At 48.9% G+C, this 24,530-nt stretch overlaps 1 protein-coding gene across 2 annotated transcripts; it reads left to right on the forward strand.

The window, feature by feature from the left end:
* The first annotated feature begins 251 nt into the window (after positions 1 to 251).
* On the forward strand, positions 252 to 24,530 carry Eps8l2 (EPS8 signaling adaptor L2). 2 transcript variants are annotated; one of them, XM_034485949.2, is made up of 21 exons: positions 252 to 404; positions 3,217 to 3,298; positions 3,381 to 3,436; positions 4,257 to 4,321; positions 16,516 to 16,677; positions 17,215 to 17,364; positions 17,435 to 17,514; positions 17,657 to 17,805; positions 17,892 to 17,962; positions 18,105 to 18,231; positions 18,391 to 18,479; positions 18,580 to 18,654; positions 18,886 to 19,034; positions 19,130 to 19,262; positions 19,541 to 19,653; positions 21,880 to 21,985; positions 22,562 to 22,681; positions 22,937 to 23,009; positions 23,130 to 23,310; positions 23,398 to 23,530; positions 23,675 to 24,530. In XM_034485949.2, exons 2-21 carry the CDS (start codon positions 3,255 to 3,257, stop codon positions 23,786 to 23,788), a joined length of 2,190 nt encoding a protein of 729 aa, XP_034341840.1. In that variant the 5' UTR covers positions 252 to 404; positions 3,217 to 3,254; the 3' UTR covers positions 23,789 to 24,530. The 2 variants fall into 2 exon arrangements, with proteins under 2 accessions (XP_034341840.1, XP_076769409.1); XM_076913294.1 differs by lacking the exon at positions 252 to 404 and adding an exon at positions 1,512 to 1,530.

Here is a 24,530-nt window from a genome sequence, read left to right on the forward strand (position 1 = left end):
GGCCCATGTCCCCATCTGCTACCGCAGCTTGGCCAGTTAGAGCAGCTGGGGCCGCACCCTGCACTCCAGGGCCAGCTCCAAAGCCCCAGGTGCTTTGGGGACCGCTGGGAGGGCAGTAGGAGGCAGGCGAGGGAGGCAGAATTGTGCTGTGTTGGTGGTGGGGAGAATGGTGCCCCAGGCCCGCCCCCTTCCTTCAGCCTCCCTGGTGCCCACTCCCGGGTGACTCGGTAACCTGTCGCTCAGGTTCCTCCTCTCACAGCCCCGCCCCTGCCTATCCGGCCCAGCAGAGGTCCCGCCTGTCCGGGGAGAGGGAGCTCCACTGCCGCTGAGGCTCTGACAGACAGCCTGCGGACAAGCTGACCGAGGGGCCTAGCCAAGCACAGGCGCTGAGGGACGGAGCGCAGGTGAGTACTTCAGCCAGTGAATTTGCCAATCTGGGTCTCAGTTTCCCAGAATGGACCTGGGATGTGGAGCTCTCGATCGGGACTCTGGGTCTGGGCGCTTGGTTTGGAAGGCAACCCAGCAAGGGGAGCTGAAAGCACCTGAGTGTGAGGTTTGGGATGGCGCGGATAGCTGGACTCACTCGGGACAGCTAAGCCTTGGTTTGGGGAGCTGCGGGTGTGGCATGGGACGTAGGAACTTTGGGGAGAAGCTGGGCCTGACCCTTCCTTGGGCTTTTAGCACAAGAACCTCTCGGCTGGAGCCTGGTCGGTCCAGCGGGCGGCGGCCAGTGGTTCAGGATATTTTTAAGCCAGTATGACTCACTCGCCCTGGTCCCGGCCCCCTCCCAGCCCTGGGGCGGATGAGGGGAACCTGGCAGTTGACAAGAGAGGTGGTGAGGAAGGGAGGGCCTTCATCCAGCAGACTGGACCTCCTTCAGGATCAGACCTGGCATACCACCCAGTGTTTGGAAGGTTGGCCTTTCCTGGCTGTTTGAGCCCAAAAGAAACCCAGAGCCGGGGAAAACATCAGGCTTAGTCAGTCTTCAGGTCAAAGTTGAAGTGTGGCGTCTCAGGGGATGAGGGTGGGAGCTGGGAGTAGATGTGGGGGTTGGGGATCAGCTGGTGGGAAGGCCTATGGACATCCATAGCTTGGCTGCCCAAGGTCTCTGGAACTGACAAGTCTGTGGTACTACATGAAACTATCCCTGGAGACAGCAAAGGGAAAAGCATAGCCACAGACCACCTCTGCTGAATCCCCTTTGCAGCCTTCCTTGGCTGTTGAGGAGACAAGGCACTTACTTCTGAGCCTCTCCTACCCTAGACTCTCAGTGGTCCTATCTGTGCATGGACCTCTCCTGGAGCTCTCTATTATCCAGAACTGGTTAACCCATCGCTCCCTCCCAGGCAGATCTCTTCAGATTCACCTATCCCTTCCCACCTATAGCTTTCTGGTTCATCTCAGCCTCTGTTGCTCCCACTCACGATTCCTGAACTTTGTCCCCATTTAGGACCCAGCCAGGACCTAAGGGACTCCCCCTTCTCATTCTAGGACCACACCCAGTTCCCACAAGGACAGCCAAGAGCCCAGGTGACTAAGCCGACCCCTCCCCAAGGTCACTCAGCATGTAGAGCTGGAATTTGAACTTAGAGTCAGTTCTTCCGCCCTCCTTGCCCTGCTAGGGCCTCCTCCTGTTCCACTGCTTAACCTACCAAACACTCTAACATGCTGGGCCTCCCTTCAACCCGGAAAGTGGCTACAGCAGAACCGAAGGTCAGCCTGAGCCCCCAGGCCTTTTGGGCCTGGGTGTTTCATCTTCATCGCCAATGGCTTATATGATTTCCTGCCTCCCTACCCCACTTCAGCTATAGAAGCCTCCAGGGAGGGAGCCTTTTGCAGGATAGAGGTAGCCCCAGTCTTATCCCTCCTACCTAGTCAAAGGTCCTGGCCTAGATTTCCCCAAGGGCAGGGCTGCGTGTCCAAGCCTGTTCAGAGTCTATGTGCCTTCAGGCTTGGGTCTCTAGCAGTTTGTTTTGTCCTGGTGTGTGTATGCCTGGCCCCACGTGCCTGGTGCCCTTGGCTGAGCTAGCCAGGAATCCCATTAAGCAAACACTAGGGCTCACCTACTGAGGTCATGAGCATTCCGGACATTCTCCATGGATAGGTGGACCTAGAAATCTGGCCCAGCCTCTTCTCATAAGCTAGGACCTGAGCTGGGGGTAGGGGTGCAGCAAGAAAGCAGGTCAAGGTAATAGCCAAGGCCTACAGTCCTCACCTCCTGGCAGCCCACCCCTCAAGACCTGGTCAAACCAGAAAATACTAGAATACTACAAGCCTACTCCTGAGCCCTCATACCAGCACCCTGGCAGATTCAAATGCTAAAGCTGGGAAGGATGGTGGCCTTGCTAGAAATATCAAACAAAGGTAGACTGTATGTGGGTCCAGGACCTCAGGAAGAGCTGGCCATAGAACTCCAGCAGGACAGCTAGAAATGTTATCTACCTGTCTTTCCAGTGGCATAAAAGCAGCCTATCACTGAAGGTCTCCCTATATCTCTCATTTAATGTCAGGCTGGCCCAGACCCCCAGATTCTGTTGTGTCCAGAGAAGGGCTCAGATCTAGCCTATAAGGAAAGTTTGCTCACATTCATGGTCATGCCTCAATTTCCCCAAAATGTAACCAGGGAAGGTCAGAGCTGGGAGAATCCTACTCCTGAAGAGGCCTTATATATGGTCACCTGGGTTTGTACTAGGGGGGCTATTCATCCCCAAAATACCTACTCTCTCCAGAGTCTCCCAAGAGGGAGATCAGGGCTGGTTTCTTTGCTGGATCTGGAGGAGCTGGTCTCTGTGGGCATGTCCACACACATATGCTGGGGTCCCTAGTAGTAAAGCCTAGGTTAAGGTTGGAGTAGTGGGGTTCATCCATACTTTGTGCCTCCTAGGTCTCCAGCCTTACCCTGTCCTGCTGGCCTCTCTCACTGCCTCAGGGTTTTTGAATGTCATCTCTCAGAGTATTCCCCACCTAGCCCCTCCATCAGAGCCTCCCTGACAGCTTCTGGGAGCACCCTTGCAGAAAATCAAAGGTCTGAGGCCAGATGGGTCTCCATTGCTACCAGCAACAGCATGGGTCTGGAGGACTCTGCTTTCTAGAGATCCCCTGAGAAGTCTGACCCAGCACCGAAAGTTCTAGACCCTGGAACAGAAAGAAATGAGAGAAGAGACCCAGGCCTAGCCTGGTCAAGAGAAAGTGTCAGCTGAGCTCTTCTGTCTTTAGGTCTGCCCTCCCTGACACTGGCTGCCACTGGGAACATCATGAGCCAGTCAGCATCCATGAGCTGCTGCCCAGGAGCTGCCAAGTAAGTGTTGTCCTACCGCTCCTCAAGTCCCCAGGGAGGGGTGCGACATGAGCCCTGCCCTCACCTGCCTCTCCTGCTGCAGTGGCAGTCTAGGCCGGTCTGATGGTGTGCCCAGGATGAGTGCAAAGGACCTGTTTGGTGAGTGCAATTTAAGGATGGTGTGGACTTAAGGAGGATAAACATGACCATGGTGGTCTCATCCCTGCTTGCCCCGGGGCTGAGCTCTAGCCTGGGTAGTTCTAAGTGCTCAGAGGGGGCCTTTGGACCTTAATTCACTGAGAACTTTGGATATCTATCTGCAAGGCTCCTGGCTACTAAACGTTCTCCACTCTGCTGTAAGGGGAGAGGCCTTTACGAATAATTCAGGGAGCATTAATATTGATTCTACTGTGCAGCCCTGCAATCTGATCAAGTAGGTGGGGTCAGATGGGACCCAGCTGCCAGGTATCTGCTCCAGTAGACCAGGCTACTTCTGCTTGGCTATGCCCCTCCCCAACCATACACTTAATTTGTGTTTCCGGATGCTGGTTACTAGATGCTAGAAGTTGGAGGCCTGGAAAGCAAGAACTCCAGAGAGGAGGCGTGGTCCAATGGCAGCTTGTAGGATAGGAAAGCCTTGGCCTGGGCTCCTTCCCTAGGAGAGTGGGCAGCCTCCATTAGATAAGACCAAATTTCCTGCCCCTCATCTAATCGGATCCTCAGTGAGAGGCTGCCCCTCCCATTCTGAATAGGTCTCTTGACTTCGGAAGTTTCAGGACCCCAGTGGGGCCTGTGATGGGGCCAAGCTAGAGGGTCTCTTGTGGAAACTCCCTGTCCCCACAGAAGCTTCCCAGCATTCAGGGGTTCAAAAAGTAGTACCTCTCATCTCAACTCTGTTTCCTCTGTGGCCCTTGGGGGTCAAGTCCCACTAGACTGGGTCTTACTCTTTGGGGTGCATGACATCTGTGTCTCCATCCAGAGCAGAGGAAGAAGTACTCCAACTCCAACGTCATCATGCACGAGACCTCACAGTACCATGTCCAGGTGAGAACCAGGAAATACCTGCTGTATTTTCAGTGACAGGTGGAGAAACTGGGGCTCAGGGAGAAGTGGGAAGGGAAAGCAAAGGAATGCCCTGAGCTGGTCCTAGACCCAACCATAGTGGATAAATGGCCTCCTCAGGGCTGAGGGAATTCATAGCCATAGCAGGGCCTGCTTGGAACTTTCTCTGTAAGTTGGTAACCATGGACCATACCACCCAGGGTGCTAAGACATCACCTATGTCACTATGCAGCTCAAAAAAAAGACCATGGAAGGAAGTTGTCATCTTGGCCCCAAAACAAGGAACTGGACTGGGAGGGACATGATGGAACAAAGACGCTCTTTATTGAGAGCTACGGGAGCCTGGATGGCACAGCTGAATCTAGACATAACCCATGCCCTTTGACCAGCTGCCAGCTTGAGTGGCCCTTCTCCTAGTCACTTCTAACTTGTACTGAGAATTCAAGAACTATGCTTTAATGGCTTTCCTGGGACTGGGAGCTAGCTGGGTTCCTAAGCATAAACTGAGCTTGTAAGATAGTGGTGACAGAGAAGTAGAAAGAGGAGCCCCCAAGCAGCCAGCACTGGCAGTGGATCTCATGTATTGCTGGCTCTCTTTCATCTCCTCACCCTATAAGACTCTTACCCTAGAAGTGAGGTGAGGCAGGCTTCTATCCTTAGAACCTTATCTCCTTGTCTATAGAATGGACCAAAAGAGCCATCAGGAATCCCCATGGCTCCTCAACCCTGCTATCTTAGGTGATCAAGGTTCTGACCACCCACCTGGGCCAATGGGCCACAATCTAGTGACCACAGCCACTCAATGCCCAAGGACAGGGCATGGAGGCACAGAAGGATCAGCAATGACCTCTTCCTTTACAATGTGCCACCTTTCTCTGAAGTGGAACTTTGTCCTCCTTGGTGAGGAACTACGTGAGGCATCCAGCCTGGCTCCTGGACTTTGGTCCATCCTGCTTGACGCTGCCCCACTGTTTCAGGGACCTTTCCTTCCTGTTCAGGGGCCAGCAAGGCAAGGGTTTCTTTCATATTTCTCTATTGCTCTCTGATGAAAAGATTGAGGCCCAGAGAAAGAGGCTAAGAAACAATGGGGGCACTGGAGCTGCGCTTGCTTCTTCTGACTTTTTCCTGACTTTTTATATAATAAATAAATGGACAGCACTGTTCTGATACCATCAGAGTGGAGCATAGAACAGTTCCATCTCTCCTAGGTGACTTTTGGAGCCCCTTGTGTCCAAAGCCACCCCACCCTAATCCCTAGCAGTGCTGATGTGTCATCCATCCCCAACACTTGTCTTTTCGAGACATTTACCTGAATGGGAGGTCCCATGGCTCACAACCCCCTTTGTCTCTTGCTTCATAAGCTTGTTTTAAGAAAACCATGTTGAGAGGATGGAAGGACTTTACACCATCCTCATCTCTGTCACAGTCCAATCCAGGCTTTCTTCCACTATTGCCCAGCCTCCGGTGTACAGGGTTACCCGGCTCTATAGAAGCATTTTGTGCATATTGTTAGACATGTAGATTAGAAATAGCTTCCTCTATGCTGGGCGTAGTAGCACATGTCTTTAATCCCAGCACTCAGGAGGCAGAGGCAGAGGCAGGCAGATTTCTGTGAGTTCAAGACCTGCCTGATTTACTTAGAGAGTTCCAGTACAGAGACACCACCCCCCCCCCATCTTAAAAAAGTAAGCTGATATTGGTGACTCACTCCATTAATCCCAGTGCTCAGGAGGCAGAGGAGCTATGAGTTTGAAGCCATTCTGGTCTACAGAGTGAGTTTTGTGACACCCAGAACTATACAGAGAGACCCTGTCTCAAAACAGACCAAAACTAAAAAGCAAAAAGCAAACCTTCCTCCAGTTGGTAATTTGTTAGCTAATGTATGTCAAATCTTTTGATAAGCATATATATTTGATTTGGATACATTTAGCTATATACCCATCTTTCATTTCTGGTTACTTTTTAATCTGCAAGTGAGAGGACTAAGCCTACCATTGGAGATTTCTGTGTTTTCATGGTAGCATAGCCTTTTGCATCCAGACACATGATCAACTTTATTTTATTTGTTTTATTTTTGAGACCCTGTCTCTAATTAATTAAGTAAGCATGTTGCTAGCATTTGATTGGCATTGAGTCCAATCTTTCAAGCTATTATCAGTTTAGGGAGAATTGGCATCTTCACAATATTTTGTGTTCCCATCCACAAACATGTGATGTTTCTCCATTTATGAGGATTTTTAAATTTTTTTTGCTGGGCAGTGGTGGCGAATGCCTTTAATCCCAGCACTTGGGAAGCAGAGGCAGGTGAAGTTCAAGGCCAGCCTGGTCTACAAAGTGAGTTTCAGGATAGCCAGGACTACACAGAGAAACCCTGTCTCAAAACAAAACAAAACAAAACAAAAAAAAGATTTTTTTAAATTTTTTTAACAGTGTTTTCTGATGTTCACGTTGGTGGTCATATTTATGTTTAAATTATTCTTTAGCTTACAAATGGTTCTGTGAGAGGTTTACCCAGTACAATGGTTAGCATGTCATGTTCACCACATAAATAGGTGTGTGGTTTTGATGTTGCCTTGGCTTTGGTTTTGGTTTGGGACAGGGTTTCACTATGTAACCCTGAGTGACCTGGAACTTGCCATTTAGACTTGGGTGGTTTCCATAGAATCCAGCACCTTCCTCTGCTTTCGCTGTGTCAGGGCTGAAGGTGTGTACCACCACACCTGGCACAAATGGCACTTTTTTGTTGTTGTTGTCTTATTTTGCTTTGCTTTTAACTTTTTCTGGTGTTGTTTTAAAGTTTTTAGATTTATTTATGTTATAGTATGTATGACATACTATAGTTTTACCATGTATGTATGTATGTATGTATGTATGTATGTGCAGCACATGTGCGTCTGGTACCCATGGAGGACATTAAATTCCCTAGAGCTATAGTTACTGACAGTTGTGAGCTGTCACATGGGTCCTGGGATCAGAACCAGGGTCCTCTGCAAGAATGAAAAGTGCTCTCAACCACTGAGCCATCTCTCCAGCCCCTTTTCATTTCTTGAAATAATAATATAATTACATCATTTCCCCCTTCCCTTTCCTTCCTCAGAATTCTCCCATGTATCCCTTCTAGCTCTCTTTCAAATTCATGGCCTCTTTTGTCATTAATTGTTGTTACATATGTATACATGCATGCATATACATATATATTCCTGACTATACAACTTGCTCAGTCTATACAGTGTTACTGGTGTGTCTCTTTTCAGGGCTGACCACTTGGTATAGGATAACCTCTTAGTGTTCTGTGCCTTAGGGAAGATTGTCTCTTCAGCCCTCAGTATTCCTCACTTGCCTAAAGGCCTTTGCATAGGATTGATAGTGAGGCAATGTGGGGTTTTCCCCGTTCACTTTGGCATGTTTACTGCTGGCCTTGTTCAGCTCCTGCTTGGCAGTCATGTTGGTGAGACATGATGGGTACAGCTTCTGACACTCCTAGGAGACACAGTCTCACAGCAGACTCCTGACCCTCTTGCTCTCACACAATTCTTTATGCCCCTTCTGCTGCAATGCTCTCTGAGCTTTAGGTGTGGGAGCTGTTTTGTAGATTTACCTTTGGGACTGGGATCCACAGCTCTCCATTTTGATTGGTTGTGGTTTTCTGTGACGGTCTCCTTTTATTGCAAAGGAAAGTTTCCTTGTTGAAGGATGAGAACTGCACTTATCTGTGGATATAAGGACAAATATTTAAAATATAATTAGGGATTATGCTGGTGTAATAAAGTGGCAGTTGTAGTTTCTTCTCCAAGATCCGTGACTTCACTAGTCCTGGGTAGCTGGCTAGGTTTTCACTACTTGGCATGACTTCCCTCTGGCTAATAGAATCTTAGCCCAAGTAGACAGCTGTGGTGACCACCAAGGTATGTGCACCATAGACTGTGTTTTTTTAAACTTCATCTTCTAATTATCTGCTGATTACATAAACTAAACAATAGAGCTTTAATCTGGTTGTCAAATGTCCTGAGACTTTGGTGAATTTAATGATTTCCTTGTAGACCAGACTTTCTTCACAGACAATTATAGTGTTTGAAAAGAAATATCTGGTGCTGGAGTGACAGCTGAGAACTGAAGAGCATCTGCTGCTCTTTCAGAGGACCAGAATTTAGTTCCTAGCACCCACACTGGGCTACTCGGAAATATTTGTAAATTCAGATCAAGAGGATCTTAGGCCCCTTTCTGGCCTCTGTGAGCACCTATGTACACATATATACACACACATACACACACACAGAGAGAGAGAGAGAGAGAGAGAGAGAGAGAGAAGTTTTTGTTTTTTAAAGAAGCTAGGTATGGTGGCATTCAACTTTAATCTTACCCCTGAAAGGGGAGAGGCAGGTGGATCTCTATGAGTTTGAGGCCAGCCTGGTCTACATAGAGAATTCCAAACAGGTGGGGCTGCATTTGAGACTCAGTCTCAAAAAGTAAATCAAGACATCCATGAATGAATAGATGAATAATTAATTAAATAAAAGGCCATTCTTCTTTGGCCATTTGTTTTTCTTGCCTCCATTCTCTGGCTAAGACAACCAGTATGGTGCTGAATGAAGTAAGAGTAGCTGCCTTGCCTGGCGGTGGTGGCGCATGCCTTTAATCCCAGCACTTGGGAGGCAGAGGCAGGCGGATTTCTGAGTTCGAGAGTTCGAGGCTAGCCTGGTCTACAGAGTGAGTTCCAGGACAACCAGGACTACACAGAGAAACCCTGTCTCGAAAAAAAAAAAAAAAAAAAAGTAGCCTGCCTTACATCCAACTATACAAAAAATATTTTATAGATTTATGTATCACATGCTTTTGGAGACATTGCTTTTAATTTTTTTTTTTTTATCATAAAGGGTGTCTGGCAAATGTTTTGTCAAAAGCTATTGAGATCTGTTCACTACTGTTAATATAAAGAACCATACTGAGCCAAGTGGTGGTGGCCCACGCCTTTAATTCCAGAACTCCAGAAGCAGTGGCAGGCAGATCTCTGAATTTGAGGCCAGCCTGGTCTATAGAGTGAGTTCCAGGACAGCCAGGGCTACACAGAGAAACCTTGTCTCAACCCCCCACACCCCCAAAAAAATCTTTTAAAATGGTTTTGGACTAGCGAGATGGCAGAGTGGTTAAAAGCACTTGCTGCTCTTGTAGAGGACCTGAGTTCAATTCCCAGCACCCACATGATGGCTCACAGCCACCTACAACATCAGTTCCAAGAGATCTAATGCCCTCTCCTCTCCTCCATGGGTGGCTGCATGGACATATGAAGCACACACACATACACAGGAAAACACACAAATGGATGGATGGATGGGTGGATGGGTGGATGGATGGAGGGATAATAAATAAATAAATAAATAAATAAATAAATAAATACTGTTTTTTCAGATAGGCCCAGGCTGTCCTGGACCTAGCTGTGTAGACAAGGCTGGCGCCAAGCATACAGAGATCTGCCTTTCTCTACCTCCTGCGTAGAGACTAAGAGTACACCACCATAGATTTTAGTGGAGCTTGGGTTGTGGTTTAGTGGTACGATACTTGCCTAGCATTCAGGAAGTCCTGGACTCAATCAGTCAGTACTGCAGAAATTAAAAAAAAAAAATAAAAAAAGATACTTTGTATGTGTTCATAGGGTTATTTGCTAACATTTAATTGAAGACTTTTTAAAACTTTGTATTATTATTTACATGTATGTACATGTGTCTGTGTGTGTGTCCAAGGAGGTCAGAGAGGAAGCTGGGGTTCCAGACGGTCCGCCTGCTGCAGGTGCTGGCAGTTGTGCTCTGTCCTCTGCAAGGACAATATGTACTCTTAACCGCTGAACTATTTCTCCAGCACCGAAGACTTTTTAAAAACAGATGTCTGTTAGAGATACTGACCTCAATTCTCTATATAATAACCATGGCAGACTTGCACATCAGGGTTATGTTGACCTAAGAAGTGGAGAAGTTATCCTCTGCCCTTTATTTTCAAAGAAAGTTTGTGTAGTGTGTTGCTTCTTACAAAAATATTTGTTAGGATTTACTACTGAAGCCTTCCAAGTGCAAGATTTCCTATGGGGGGCGTTGTTTGGTTTTTGTTTTTGTTGTTTTTTGTTGTTTTTTGTTGGTCTTTTCAAGACAGGGTTTTTCTGTAGCATTGTCTTGTCCTGGAACTCAGAGATTCATCTGCCTCTGCCCCCTGAAGGTTGGAATTAAAGGTGTGCCCCATCATGGCTGGCCTGCAAGATTTCCTTTGTAGAGAAGTTTAATTCTCATGTCCGTGTGATTTTTAGTAATGTCCCTTCTTCCCTTTGGGTTTTTGAAAAAAACAGTGGGTATTTTTGTTTGTGTGTTTGTTTGTTTGATTTTTGATTACTGTTGTAGTTGTTTATTTGTTGTTTTGTTTTTGTAGCAGTCTTTCAAGTTAGTCCTACCTAGCTTAGAACTTGCTATGTAGACCAGGCTGGCTTTGAACTTGCGCTGCCCCTCCTGCTTCCACATGCCTCTGCCTCCCAGAGTGCTGTGATTGTAGGAACACACCACCCACCATGTCCTGCTCAGACATGACAGTTACTGTTGCCTCTATTCATCCACCCTTGCTAAGGGGTTAACTTTGGGCTTTATTGAATGTTTTAATTGAGTTTTCTGTGCTTATTGTTGACTAGTTTGTGGATTTTTGCCCCTAGTTTCCTTCCATTCCTTTGGGTCTTGTTTTATGGTGCTTTGTTTGTATTGTTTGCTTAGCTTCCTTGCTGGTGATGGGACCCAGGGCCTTGTGCTAGGCAAGATCCTGCCACTAAACCACACCCCCAGCAGGTGTTTCTAGCTTGTTAAGGTAAAGGCTTAGATAATTGATCTTGAGTAGTTTTCTTTCTTTATCACTTTTTCTTTCTTTCTTTCTTTTTTTTTTTTTTTTTTTTTTTTTTTTTTTTTTTTTTTGGATTTTCGAGACAGGGTTTCTCTGTGTAGCCCTGGCTGTCCTGGAACTCACTCTGTAGACCAGGCTGGCCTCGAACTCAGAAATCCGCCTGCCTCTGCCTCCCAAGTGCTGGGATTAAAGGCGTGCGCCACCACCGCCCGGCTCTTTATCACTTTTTAAAGTTTTTTTTTTTTTTTAATTTAATGTATTAGTGCTCTGCGGCATATACATTGACAGGAGTCCAAAAGAGAACATCGGATCTCATTACAGATGGTTGTGAGCCACCATGTAGATGCTGGGAATTGAACTCAGGACCTCTGGTAGAGCAGCCAGTGCTGTTAACCACTGAGCCATCCTTCCAGCCCCAAGTCCCTGTTTTTACTGTTTTGTTTGGTTATGCCTAATAAATTTGTTGAAAGCTAGAGATTTATTGAAGCATTAATGATATGTAAGTTTTTTATTCAACTCCAAATATGTTTTGATCTTCTTACATTTTCTTTGTGACTTCATTTTTGGTTTTTTTTTTTTTTTTTCCATTTCTTTTATTTTTGAGACAAGGTCTTACTATGTATCCCTGGCTGACCTGGAACTCATAGAACATACAGACCTACCTCCCTCTGCCTTCTCAGTACTGGGACTAAAGGTATGAGCCACTACCATTTACCTGGCTGTGACTTCATTTTTGACCCATAAGTCATTTTTTTCTATATGCCATTCACTCATCCATTCATTTATTTGTGTTTTTGAGGCAGGGTTTCACTCTCTAGCCCAGGCTGGCCTGGAAGGCCTGATCTTCCTGCTTCCATCTCCCAAGCTTAAGCATTCATCACCATGCACAGCTTTGAGAATTCTTTTAAGTTTTAATTAATTTGTTTGTTTTTGAGACAGGGCTCCATAGAGCACAGACTAGCTAGCCTTGAACACTGTGTAGACGAAGAGGACTTTGAACTCCAGGTTCTTCTGTGTCATATCTTCCAAGTGTTGAGATTACAGCCTTGTACCACCACACCCTGCTGAAGATTTTTGTATTGATCTCTGCTCTAATTCTATTAAGGTCAAAAAACTGCGCTTTCAAGTCTTGCAGCCTTTCCCGAGGCTCCTTTGGTCGCCTAGCAGCATGACTTTGTTTGGTTAGTTGTGAGGCGCTTTGTTACAGTGTTTACCTGCCCGCTACAAATGGAAGACTTGTCTCCCATCCTGCTGCGTTCCTGCCTACTCACTGTTGGGCCTGTTTGCTGCCAGCAAGCTAAGCCATACTAAATCTTGCATCTGTGCAGGTTACCTACAGTAGTTTTGCCAGGGGCAGATTCATACAGATGCTTTTCTAGGTGTCACTAGTTTGTCAGTAAAGAGGCTGGGTAGGAGCTGGATGAGAACACCCTCTCCTCTGTGTCTGAACACACAAGTGTAGCTCACAGGGTCTTTGGGCAATGGATAGGAGAATATGTGAAAAAGTCTATAGTCATTTCATTCCTGAAACAATAAGAGTGTCAATTTCCACTTTTTATTCAGTCAGATTTCATGCAATTCACTTTGTTAAAAAGTTACATTAGAGCCCTGCGGTGGTGGCGCACGCCTTTAATCCCAGCACTTGGGAGGCAGAGGCAGGCGGATTTCTGAGTTCGAGGCCAGCCTGGTCTACCGAGTGAGTTCCAGGATACCCAAGGCTATACAGAGAAACCCTGTCTCGAAAAAAAAAAAAAACCAAAAAAAAAAAAAAAAAGTTACATTAGTGAGGTGGGAAAGACTGGTTAGATTATTCCCTGCTCTCACAAAGAACTCAAGTTTGTAAAGTTACACCAGGGACTGGGAGATGGCTCAGAGTTAAGGGTGCTTGCTCTTACAGAGGACTTGGGTTCAATTCCGAGCACCTACATAGTGGTTCCTTTAGTTCCAGGGGATCTGATGCCCTCTTCTGACCTCCATGGGCACCAGGTACTAGTACACACACATATGTAGGCAAACACTTATGCACTATGTATGTATGTGTGTGTGTGTGTGTGTGTGTGTGTGTGTGTGTATTTACATCAGGGTGTTGTGTCACATGTCACATGCCTGTAACCACAGCAGCACTTGGAAGACAGAGATAGGAGGATCACTACAAGTTCAAAAGCAGCCTGGGCCACTTGTCAAATTCCAAGCTAGCCAGAGCTAAATAGCAACACTCTGTCAAAACAAATAAGCAAAAAGAGATCATTTCTCATTTGGAACCAGGATTGTGTTTTTCATTTTCTCTTAATAAAGGTCCATTCACTCTGCTGAAAGAAAGAAAGAAAGAAAGAAAGAAAGAAAGAAAGAAAGAAAGAAAGAAAGAAAGAAAGAAAAGCAGAGCAGAGCAGAGCAGAGCAGAGCAGAGCAGAGCAGAGCAGGAGCAGGAGCAGGAGCAGGAGCAGGAGCAGGAGCAGGAGCAGGAGCAGGAGCAGGAGCAGGAGCAGGAGCAGGAGCAGGAGCAGGAGCAGGAGCAGGAGCAGGAGCAGGAGCAGGAGCAGGAGCAGGAGCAGGAGCAGGAGCAGGAGCAGGAGCAGGAGCAGGAGCAGGAGCAGGAGCAGGAGCAGGAGCAGGAGCAGGAGCAGGAGCAGGAGCAGGAGCAGGAGCAGGAGCAGGAGCAGGAGCAGGAGCAGGAGCAGGAGCAGGAGCAGGAGCAGGAGCAGGAGCAGAGCAGAGCAGAGCCTGGCATGGTGTCGCACACCTTTAATGTCTGCAGAAACAGGTGTATCTCAGAGTTCAATGCCTCATCTACAGACCAAGTTCTAGAACATCTGGAGCTACATAGTAAGACTCTGTCTTTAAAACCAAATAAAGCCGGGCAGTGGTGGAGCATGCCTTTAATCCCAGTACTTGGGAGGCAGAGGTGGATTTCTGAGTTCGAGGCCAGCCTCGTCTACAGAGTGAGTTCCAGGACAGCCAGGACTACACAGAGAAACCCTGTCTCGAAAAAAATTAAAAATAAAATAAAATAAAATGTTAGTTACACATCCTCTTAATCCCAGCACTTGGGAGGCAGAAGCAAGTGGATCTCTAAATAAATAAATAAGCAAATAAATAGATAAATGAATAGAATAAAATAAAATGCTGGGTGTGTACCCACTTGCCTCTCATTCCAATGCTTGGTAGGTCAGGGCAAAAGTGAGACCCTATCTCAAAATAAATAAATAAAATAATAAAATAAAAAAATAAAAAAGTTACTTATAACCCAGTGTGGTGGCACACACTTGTAATCCCAACGCCAAGGAACTTTGGGCAAGACAGTTGCAAATTCAAGGGCCTGGGCCATATATTGAGACATCGTCTCAAAAATCTATTACAGGGCTGGAGAAATGGCTCAGCAGTTAAGAATACTGACTGCTCCTCCAGAAGTCCAGAATTCAATTTCCAGCAACCACATGGTGGCTCACAATCTTCTATAATGGGATCTGATGCCCTCTTCTGTCATGCAGGCACACATGCAAAAAACAGCACTCATATACATAAATAAACCATTTTTTAAAAACTAAAAAGGTTGCTAAAACTAAAAGGTTGCTTATTCTTCTGTAGACTTGGTACTCTTGTCCTCCTTCAGTTATTTTGTTAGGTGTTATTTTTTAATCTTGGTTTGCTTTGGATTCGATTGGTTTGTAAATGGTTTGATTGTTTGGGGGAAGAGTGTTTGGGGGAATTATTTTTTCTTTTCTTTTTTTTTTTTTTTTTTTGGTTTTTTCAAGACAGGGTTTCTCTGTGTAGTCCTAGCTGTCCTGGACTCACTCTGTAGACCAGGCTGGCCTCGAACTCAGAAATCCACCTGCCCCTGCCTCCCAAGTGCTGGGATTAAAGGTGCGTTATTTTTTTTTAAGACAGGGTTTCTCTGTATAGCTCTGACTGTCCTGGAACTTGCTCTGTAGACCAGGCTGGCCTCGAACTCAGAAATCCACCTGCCCCTGCCTCCCAAGTGCTGGGATTAAAGGTGCGTTATTTTTTTTTAAGACAGGGTTTCTCTGTATAGCTCTGGCTGTCCTGGAACTTGCTCTGTAGACCAGGCTGGCCTCGAACTCACAGAGACCCACCTGCCTCTGCCTCCCAAGTGCTGGGATTAAAAGAGTTCACTACCACTGCCCAACTGCATGTTACTCTCTTTATGTATATAAACAAAACTGGCCAAGGGCTGGAGAGATGGCTTTTACAGACAACCCAAGTTTGGTTCTCAGCACCCACATCAGGCAGTTCACAACTCCCCTTACCTCCAGCTCCAGGGGCTCTAATGCCCTCTTCTGGACTCCCCTGACAGCAGGCACACACATGTTATACACACACATACATGTAGGCAAAACAATCATACACATAAAATAAAAATAAATCAAAGGAAATAAAAAGAAAACTGCCAAAATCAAGGAGAGCTAAACCCTAGGAAGCTGAGTAGAAGGCTTACTAGAAGTTTGAGGGCATTCTGAACTGCATAGCGAATTACAGGACAACCTGGGCTACAGAGTGGAACCTCCTCTCAGAAAAGGGATGAGGAGGGGCTTGGGATGTGGCTCAGTGTGGAAAGTATTTACCTAGTGTGCACAAAGCCTTGGATTTGATCCTCAGTACCACAGACCCACACAGACATGGCAGCACAAGCTTGCTGTCTCGAGAGAATCAGGAATACAAGGTAATACTCAGCCACATAGCAAGTTTCAGTTTGAGACCAGCCTAAGCTTCATATATATATGAAACAGGATCTCACTGTGGGTGGCCTGAAACTTGCTATGTGGATCAGGCTGGCCACAGCATCACAGAGACTTATCTACCTGCCTCTGCTTCCTGAGTGCTAGGATTAAAAGCATGTACCGCCATACCCAGCCAAGTCTGGAAATGGCTTAGTTGTATTATTTCACATGTATGAGTGTTTTACCTGCATGTATGTGTCTGTATGCTACATGTGTGACTTGTGGCTGTAGAGGTCTGAAGACAGCGTCAGATCCCCTGGAACTGGAGTTACAAAGGATTGTGGGCATTCATGTGGGTGCTGAGATCTGAAGTCTGATCTGAAAGAGCAGCTACTGTTCTTAACCACTGACCCATCTCTCCTGTCCCAGTCTAAAAGTTTCTGAGGGCTTTAGTCAGCAATCATAAGCCACAAAGACACACCAGAGCAGAAAGGCGACTTCTCCCTCCTGAGGTATAGCTATGGCCCCTCAGGATCCCCAGTTGGCTGAGGCTCCCAACCTGCCTTCTCCTGTGCCCAGAGTCTAAGAAATAGAAGAGCTGTGCCTGGCAGTGACCTCTGACCTTTCCCTTAGCACCTGGCCACATTCATCATGGACAAGAGTGAGGCTATTGCCTCAGTGGATGACGCCATCCGGAAGCTGGTGCAGCTGAGCTCCAAGGAGAAGGTCTGGGCCCAGGAAGTTCTGCTGCAGGTGAACGACAAGTCACTGCGACTGCTGGATGTTGAGTCTCAGGTACTGGATGACAACAGCAGCTGCAGGGAGCTGATGGACAGAGGCAGGTCCAGATGTCCAGTCCATCCAGATGTGTGTGGCATGCTGGTCTGTGGAAGGGGATGGAGCCAAGGGCAGTCAGGGAAAGCTGGACCCAGCTGAGAGTCTGGGCCACTTTTGGCTACCTAGACTGGCTTAGCTCTGCACCTGCTGAGCACCCTAGCAGGTGCAGAGCAACCAGGGCACTGTTCTCTGCAAGAGCCTTGCTGGGTGTATCAAGCAAGACTTGGTTGTGTCCTAGGGCTTATCCCCAATTAGTGTCTATGTCCCTGTCCATGGGCCAAGTGTGGGCTGTGTTCCTGTTTTATACCTGTGAATTACACATGTGTTCCTATCTGGGGAGCATATTCCACATACCATGGCCAGAAGTATCCATTGCTAGGGTGTCAGTCTGTTTCTCAACCACATATGGCCATTATTTATCATGATGGTAACCTACGTTCATATCCAAAGGCCTGTCAGGCAAGGATGACCCACCCACCATATACCCTCCCACAGGAGGAACTGGAGAACTTTCCGCTGCCCACTGTACAGCACAGCCAGACAGTGCTAAACCAGTTGCGCTACCCCTCCGTGCTGCTGCTAGTGTGCCAGGACTCAGACCAGAACAAGCCCGACATCCATTTCTTTCACTGTGACGAGGTGGAGGTAAGGCAGACAGCCAGGGGTGGGCAAGAGGCCAGTTGGCCAAACTGACTCGACACCCCTATGTCCCCAGGCGGAACTTGTGCAGGAAGACATTGAGAGTGCCCTGGCTGACTACCGGCTGGGGAAGAAGATGCGGCCACAGACCCTAAAGTAGGGCCCCAGGGGTGTAGAAAGTGAGGGATGGTGCCCTTTTGCTTGGGGCACAGTAGCCTGGGTTGTGAGGGCAGCAGGGTGGCAGCACCCAGCAGGAGGGCCATGGCCAGGCTGATCTATGTCTTCCTCTGCCCTCTAGGGGACACCAGGAGAAGATCCGCCAGCGGCAGTCTATCTTACCCCCTCCACAGAACCCAGCCCCCATTCCCTTCCAGCGACAGCCTGGAGATTCTCCTCAGGCCAAAAACCGTGTGGGCCTGCCATTGCCAGTGCCATTCAGTGAACCAGGTAGGCTGAGGGATGGGTGGGGGTTCCACTTGGGGTTAATGGAGAGCCCTTCAGCAACTGCTTTGTACGCCCCACCCCCCAAACAGGCTATCGCCGTAGGGAATCCCAGGACGAGGAGCCCAGGGCTGTGCTGGCTCAGAGAATAGAGAAGGAGACGGTGGGTGCCCAGCCTTCCAAGACTCTTCTCCATCCTTGCCTGCTTCCTGTTGGCACTCTGGGTCTGGCTCATCGTTGCCAGAGTGTCCTCACAGTAGGTGAGGATGATAACGGCTGACCCTTGGTCCCTCTTCTAACCTCAGCAAATCCTTAACTGTACCCTGGATGACATTGAATGGTTCGTGGCCCGGCTGCAGAAGGCAGCTGAGGCTTTCAAGCAGTTGAACCAGCGGAAAAAGGGGAAGAAGAAGAACAAGAAGGGACCGGCAGGTACTGACCAGAGTGATAGGGAAGGGGCTGGAGAAATGGTGGGCACACACTAAGCTGGAGGGAAGGGTCTGGAAGGGGACAGCATCCAACAGCAGGCAGGTCCCAGCAGGCATTCAGCGGGGAGGGGTCCAAGGCTCACAACTTTCCACGTTTTGCCAGAGGGTGTCCTCACACTTCGGGCAAGGCCCCCCTCAGAGGGAGAATTTGTTGACTGTTTCCAGAAAACCAAGCTGGCCATCAACCTGCTGGTGAGTCAGCCCTGCCCTGTGCTGGGAGTGCGGGTGAGGTGTCACACAGGCCCACACATGCACATGCCATCTGTCACCTGCTTGTTCTTCCCGCCCCCAGGCGAAGCTGCAGAAGCACATCCAAAACCCCAGTGCAGCTGAGCTGGTGCACTTCCTCTTCGGGCCTCTGGATCTGGTGACTGGGGCTGGGACAGGGTGGGGTCAGAGGCAACAGTTATACAGCATGGGTTTGGGGTGGAGGAAACAAGGGCCCACCTTAGCATACTCAAGCTCTGTCTGGGTTCCCAGGAGGCCACAATCCCTCCCTGAGGACCAGCCTGTAGAGCTGTGGTGGGTAGTGGTAGGCTGGGTCTGATGAATTTGGTGGGCTGAACCCCCCCCCCAACTGAAACTCACTTTTGTCTAGATCATCAACACCTGTGGCGGCCCAGACATAGCACGCTCTGTCTCCAGCCCTTTGCTGTCCACTGATGCTGTGAGCTTCTTGCGTGGCCACCTGGTCCCCAAAGAGATGACACTGTGGGAAGCATTGGGGGAAACCTGGATGAGGCCTCGGTATGGAGAAGGGGCAAGATATGAACTAAACAGAGGTCTCAGGTGGGTTGGTCCCAGCAGGGCATGTAACTGACCTTCTGGACTGCTAACCACAGCTCTGAGTGGCCCCGGGAGCCACAGGTGCCACTCTATGTGCCCAAGTTCCGAAGCGGCTGGGAACCACCCCTGGATGTCCTACAGGAGGCTCCCTGGGAGGTAGAGGGACTGGCATCTGTGCCCAGTGATCAGGTCAGAACCCCAGCCCAACCCATTGTCCACCCCTCCCCAGAGCTCACCTCCCCAGCTTCTACCCTCACGGCTTCTACAGTAGCAATAGACTCTACCCCAACCGCTGCAATGCTGAGCCACCTTGGCTTACCACTGCCTGGGCATTTGGCCCTTTGTCCTCAATGATGCTAGGTCACAGCACATTCATCAAGCTGTGTCCCTTGTACCAAGACTGATCATAGTCATTCTAGCCCATCCTGAACCCCACATCAAACCCAGGCTCCCTGTTTTCCCCACAGCTGACCCCCAAGAGCCGACTATCTGTAAGACATTCCCCGAAGCACAGCCTCTCTTCTGAGCCCCAAGTCCCCGAGGACATTGCACCACCAGGCAGCTCCTCACATGCTAACAGGTAAGTCCCCACATCGTGAGTGCCACTCACTGTTGCATGTGTGCTATCTCCACACAGTGCTAAATGCCCCATTCTGGTGTGAAATATTTTCCAAACAAGAATCCAATTTTCTTCTTGGTTTTTGGTTTGGTTTGGTTTGGTTTTTTTTTTTTTTTTTTTTTTTTTTTTTTTTTTTTTTGAGACAGGGTTTCTCTGTGTAGTCCTGGCTGTCCTGGAACTCACTCTGTAGACCAGGCTGGCCTCAAACTCAGAAATCCGCCTGCCTCTGCCTCCCAAGTGCTGAGATTAAAGGTGTGCGCCACCACTGCCCGGCTTTCTTCTTGTTTTTAATATAAATTTAATTCTGATTGAAAATAGTTTTTCATACAATACATCCTGATCATGGTTCCCCTCAGCTAACTCCTGCCAGATCCCCCCACCCACCCATATCCACAGCTTTTATTTTTCTCTCTCATAACAACAACAAAACATAGCAAACAAGAATAGGACAAAACAAGTAGAAAAAAAGAGAAAAAGAAAAGGCACAAAAAAGTATGAAAAAATCCATTAAGATACAAAACCAGAAACCATAATACATAAGCAGAGACCTGTGATGTAAAAGCAATGCCGAGACAAAGCATTACCTGACCAAAACCTCAAAAAAATACCACTCAGCTCACTTTGTGTTAGCCACCAGTTTTCATCTTAACTTTGTTTTTTTTTTTTAAGATTTATTTGTATTTTATGTGTTTTGCTTGCATGCATGTCTGTGTGAGGGTGTAGGATCCCCTGGAACTGGAGTTACAGACATTTGTGAACTTCCATGTGGGTGCTGGGAATTGCACCTGGGTCCTCTGGAAGAGCAGCCAGGGCTTTTAACCTTTGAGTCACCTCTCCAGCCCCTCTTCTTAGCTTTGTAACATATAACTGAAGGAAACTTTTCAAGTCACAATTGCTTTCAAAATCTTAATTTATATCAGTTCTTTCTTTCTCTCTCTCTTTTGCTCTTTCACTCTTTCTTTCTTTGGTTTTTGAGGCAGGGTTTCTCTGTGTAGCACTGGCTGTCCTGGAACTCACTCTGTAAGGCAAGCTGGCCTTGAACTCAGAGATCTACCTGTCTCTGCCTCCTGAGGGCTGAGATTAAAAGGCATGGGCCACTGGTGCCTGGCTACAGCCTGGCTACATTAGTTCTTTCTATACTTTCTTGTTTCATAATCAATGTTAGAAAGGGATGAAACTTGGATGTGGAGGCCCACACCTTTGGTCCCAGAACTCGGGAGACAGAGAGGCAGGTAGATCTCTGTGAGTCTCAGGCAGCCAACGGCTGCATAGTGAGACCCTGTCAAAATTTTAATTAATTAAAATCAGGTTAGAAACTCACTTAACCAAAAAAAAAAAGAAAGAACAGGAAACAAACTTACTGAACAGGAGCAGCTCTACCAAGCACCGCCCACTGTGGTGCTGCTGGGGACTCAGACGGAGGGGCTCCGATTATCGCCACTGTGCATCCTACATCTCACAGTGAATAAAACAGAAGCCCAAGAATTTGGGGTACCCCTCTTATCTCCCCCTCCTCTGGTTCTTACTCCTACCCAGGGTCTACCTGGTGGTCCTAGCACTCCTTTTCAAGGGCTAGAAACAAGAATGCCCAGCAAGTGTACCCCTTTCCTTGGGCTTCTTTAGCTTGGTATCCAGTGTCCCTACTAGGACCACATGTATGGATCACTCTCAACCTATCAATACACTGGGCACAGACCTGAATTCCCCCGTCCCTTCTCCCTCTCCAGTGCACCTGAATAGGTCATTGCCCTGTATCAGGGCCACACTGACCAGAAAGGTGACCTGGCTGTGGGGAAACCAGTAGCCAGAGCTCACTCCTGCTCTAGGGATGCAACAGGGCTTCCAGAAAGGACACATAGTATCTCTAAGGGGCTGTAACTGAAAATATACTAGCCCTGTGGTCAACTGGGAACCTGTAACCCTGTCACTCCCTAGGCACACCTCTTGCTCTAGTCCCTCTGAGGAGCAGGGCAAGAGACTCCCCCAAGATAGTTTGAGCTGGGCCAGCCTCTTGGAGTCTGTTCTGCCCCCCTCCTGCCTGCCAGAGTGTCACAGTTTCCATTCCCAGCTGATAAGCACAGCCTCTCTTCACTGCAACCTGGGCAGCAGAACAGGAGGCAGCCGCAGCTGGGAAGCAGGAAGAAACTCCTGTCCAGCCCTGGGCCTCAACTCTTCCTGGTCCTGCAGGGGCTACCAACCGACACCAGCCATGACCAAGTATGTGAAGATCCTCTATGATTTCACAGCACGAAACGCCAACGAGCTGTCTGTGCTCAAGGATGAAGTCCTAGAGGTAAGGACTCGGGCTAGAGAGGGGTAATGGGGCATGCTCTGAGACCAGGGTCTGTAGTCCACCCATCTTCCCAGGGTGCTTGACCTGGCTTTCCTACTGGGCTTCCAGTGGCCTCTCTGACCCCCACCACAGTCTGGCTGAGCCACTGAGATGCCTTCTGATGTCTGGGGGATCCCTGAAGGCCTACCATGGTGGGTAGCCTTTCAGTAGAAGCCAGCAAGGGCTTGTCATTCATGCCCACCCAAAAACACTACCCTGGACCAATTTATTTGTGCCTAAGCTGAATTCAGGCCACCTACTGAGGGACAGAAAGTGGAGCAGGCTGGGGGAAGCTCTGCATCAGAACCAGGTTAAGAGGTACCCTATTGCCAGGACTGGGGAGGCCAGGCAGGTACTGGGTGGTAGCTCATCAGGTCAAGACATGCCAAGATGATGAAGAGCGGGGCTTGAGATACCTGGACGATGCTTTGCCCCTCTGTAAAGGGTTTGGCAAGTGGCCCCAGCATCCGACTCTTGCAGTACTTTATGTTTGCACGAGGTGTTGGCGAGTCTCACAGACGTTTGGACACTTGGCAGGTGCTGGAGGATGGCCGGCAGTGGTGGAAGCTACGAAATCGCAGTGGCCAGGCAGGCTATGTACCCTGCAACATCCTGGCTGAGGCTCGGCAGGAGGATGTGGGTGCCCCCTTGGAACAGGTGATCGCCTGCCACGGCTCCATTCTGTCTACAGCACAGTCAGAGCCCCTAAGGTCAGGGGTGCAGCTGGTCTCAATGTGATATTTGAACCTGATCCCTGGAAACCTGCTGCCCCCAAGCTGGGCCCAGGGCTGTGTGGGTTCCTGGGGTCTTACTCAAGGGAAGAAAGGGCTGGCCCACCCATCTGGGGTCCTGGGTAAGTTCTAATATAATAGCCCCTCACCTTACCCCTCACCTCTTCCTCACCTCTTGCAGTCTGGCCAGAAATACTGGGGTCCAGCCAGCCCCACCCACAAACTGCCCCCAATTTTCGCAGGGAACAAAGAAGGTGAGTAGATCCACTTTGGGGTCAGAAGTGCAGGGAGGTGTGGGGGCGGGGCGTGGGGGCGGGATGAGGGGAGGCAGAGAACCGGTCCGAATGGCAGGGCTGAGAGCGTGCGCCCCGCAGAGCTAATCCACCATATGGACGAGGTCAATGACGAGCTCATGAAAAAGATCAGCAACATCAAGGCACAGCCGCAGCGCAACTTCCGCGTGGAGCGCAGCCAGCCAGTGAACCTGCCACTTACCTTCGAGTCAGGTCCGGAGGAGGTCCGCGCCTGGCTGGAAGCCAAGGCGTTCAGTGGCAGGTGAGCCCCGTGTGCACAGCCGCTGGGGCGGGGCCTGGAGGACAGTACCCCGCCCACGGCCGCGCCCTCACACCCACCTGCCCCTAGGATCGTGGAGAATCTGGGCATCTTGACTGGACCCCAGCTCTTCTCCCTCAACAAGGAGGAGCTGAAAAAGGTGTGCGGGGAAGAGGGCAATCGCGTGTACAGCCAGCTCACCGTTCAGAAGGCCTTCCTGGAGGTGAGCAGCTCCTGCCTGCTTCTGAGTTCCTTCCTAGGCATGGCACCTGCGCTTGGGGTCACTGGAAAAACAGAAAACAGCCGGGCCCTGCCCGTACACCCTATTCTCCAACCTCCCGGCTGAGGTCCAATCTCTTTTTCCTAGAAACAACAAAGTGGGTCGGAGCTGGAGAAGCTTATGAGCAAGATCAGGAGGGCCGAGGACAGCTATACCAACCCACACACTTCACCAGAGGCAGAGGGTTCGCTGCACCTGTAGTGGGCCCGACCCGAATGCATGGAGTATTATTTTTATATGTGTATTATTTTATACCAAGGACACAGAGGGGCTGGGTGAAACTGGCTTACCTGCCTCCAGGCAGAGTCCTGGGCATGAGCCTAGTTATACCTGTAAGTGGCTTCTTTACCACCCAACCCATACTCTCCTCTCAAAACCAAGGCCAGCCTCTGCCAAACCTGTACCTGGCAGTGCCAGTCCCTTCTCAACTGCTGCCAAGGCCCCAGGACTCTCCAGGTGGGCAAGGCCTCTTCCCCTGGTCTTCTCAATGCACATGGAGATTCCTGTTCCATAGGGTGCTGGGCCCCAACTCCACAGCTCTCCCTTGTGTTGCTTGCTTCAACATTCATGTTCCCCTGCATCCTCTGTTCCCTAACTGCAGGATGGGCCTGAGCTCTCAGCTGGCCAGCTTGTTGTCCTTGCCTACAGATTTGCCCACTCCCTTCACACTGCTAGCACCCCAGGAACAACCTGGTCAGGGGCTCCAGGGCAGGAGGCCTTGGGTGGCCTGCTGGTATAGAGTGTGCCGTATTCTTTCTTCCTTGAGATCTAAGAATGCACCAGACATAGGTTCTGACTTCAAACGTTCCATCCCACCCAAAGAGCCTGTGATAACAGATGCCCCTGGCTATTTCCACCAGTCTTTGTGCTGGTGGCTGGTGAGACCCAGAGATGAGAGTGGGGCCTCCAAGGCTATGTCAATAAACCAGCTGTCTCCTAGCAA

This window comes from Arvicanthis niloticus, chromosome 1 (assembly GCF_011762505.2).
Source record: "Arvicanthis niloticus isolate mArvNil1 chromosome 1, mArvNil1.pat.X, whole genome shotgun sequence".
NCBI classification, from domain to species: Eukaryota; Metazoa; Chordata; class Mammalia; order Rodentia; family Muridae; genus Arvicanthis; species Arvicanthis niloticus.

Excerpts from the sequence above, each read along its gene's own strand:
- Eps8l2 (XM_034485949.2), top strand. The coding sequence starts at position 3,255 with ATGAGCCAGTCAGCATCCATGAGCTGCTGCCCAGGAGCTGCCAA. Across the intron at positions 17,365-17,434 it reads TTCACTGTGACGAGGTGGAG|GCGGAACTTGTGCAGGAAGA; the intron begins GTAAGGCAGACA and ends CTATGTCCCCAG. Across the intron at positions 21,986-22,561 it reads TCAAGGATGAAGTCCTAGAG|GTGCTGGAGGATGGCCGGCA; the intron begins GTAAGGACTCGG and ends GACACTTGGCAG.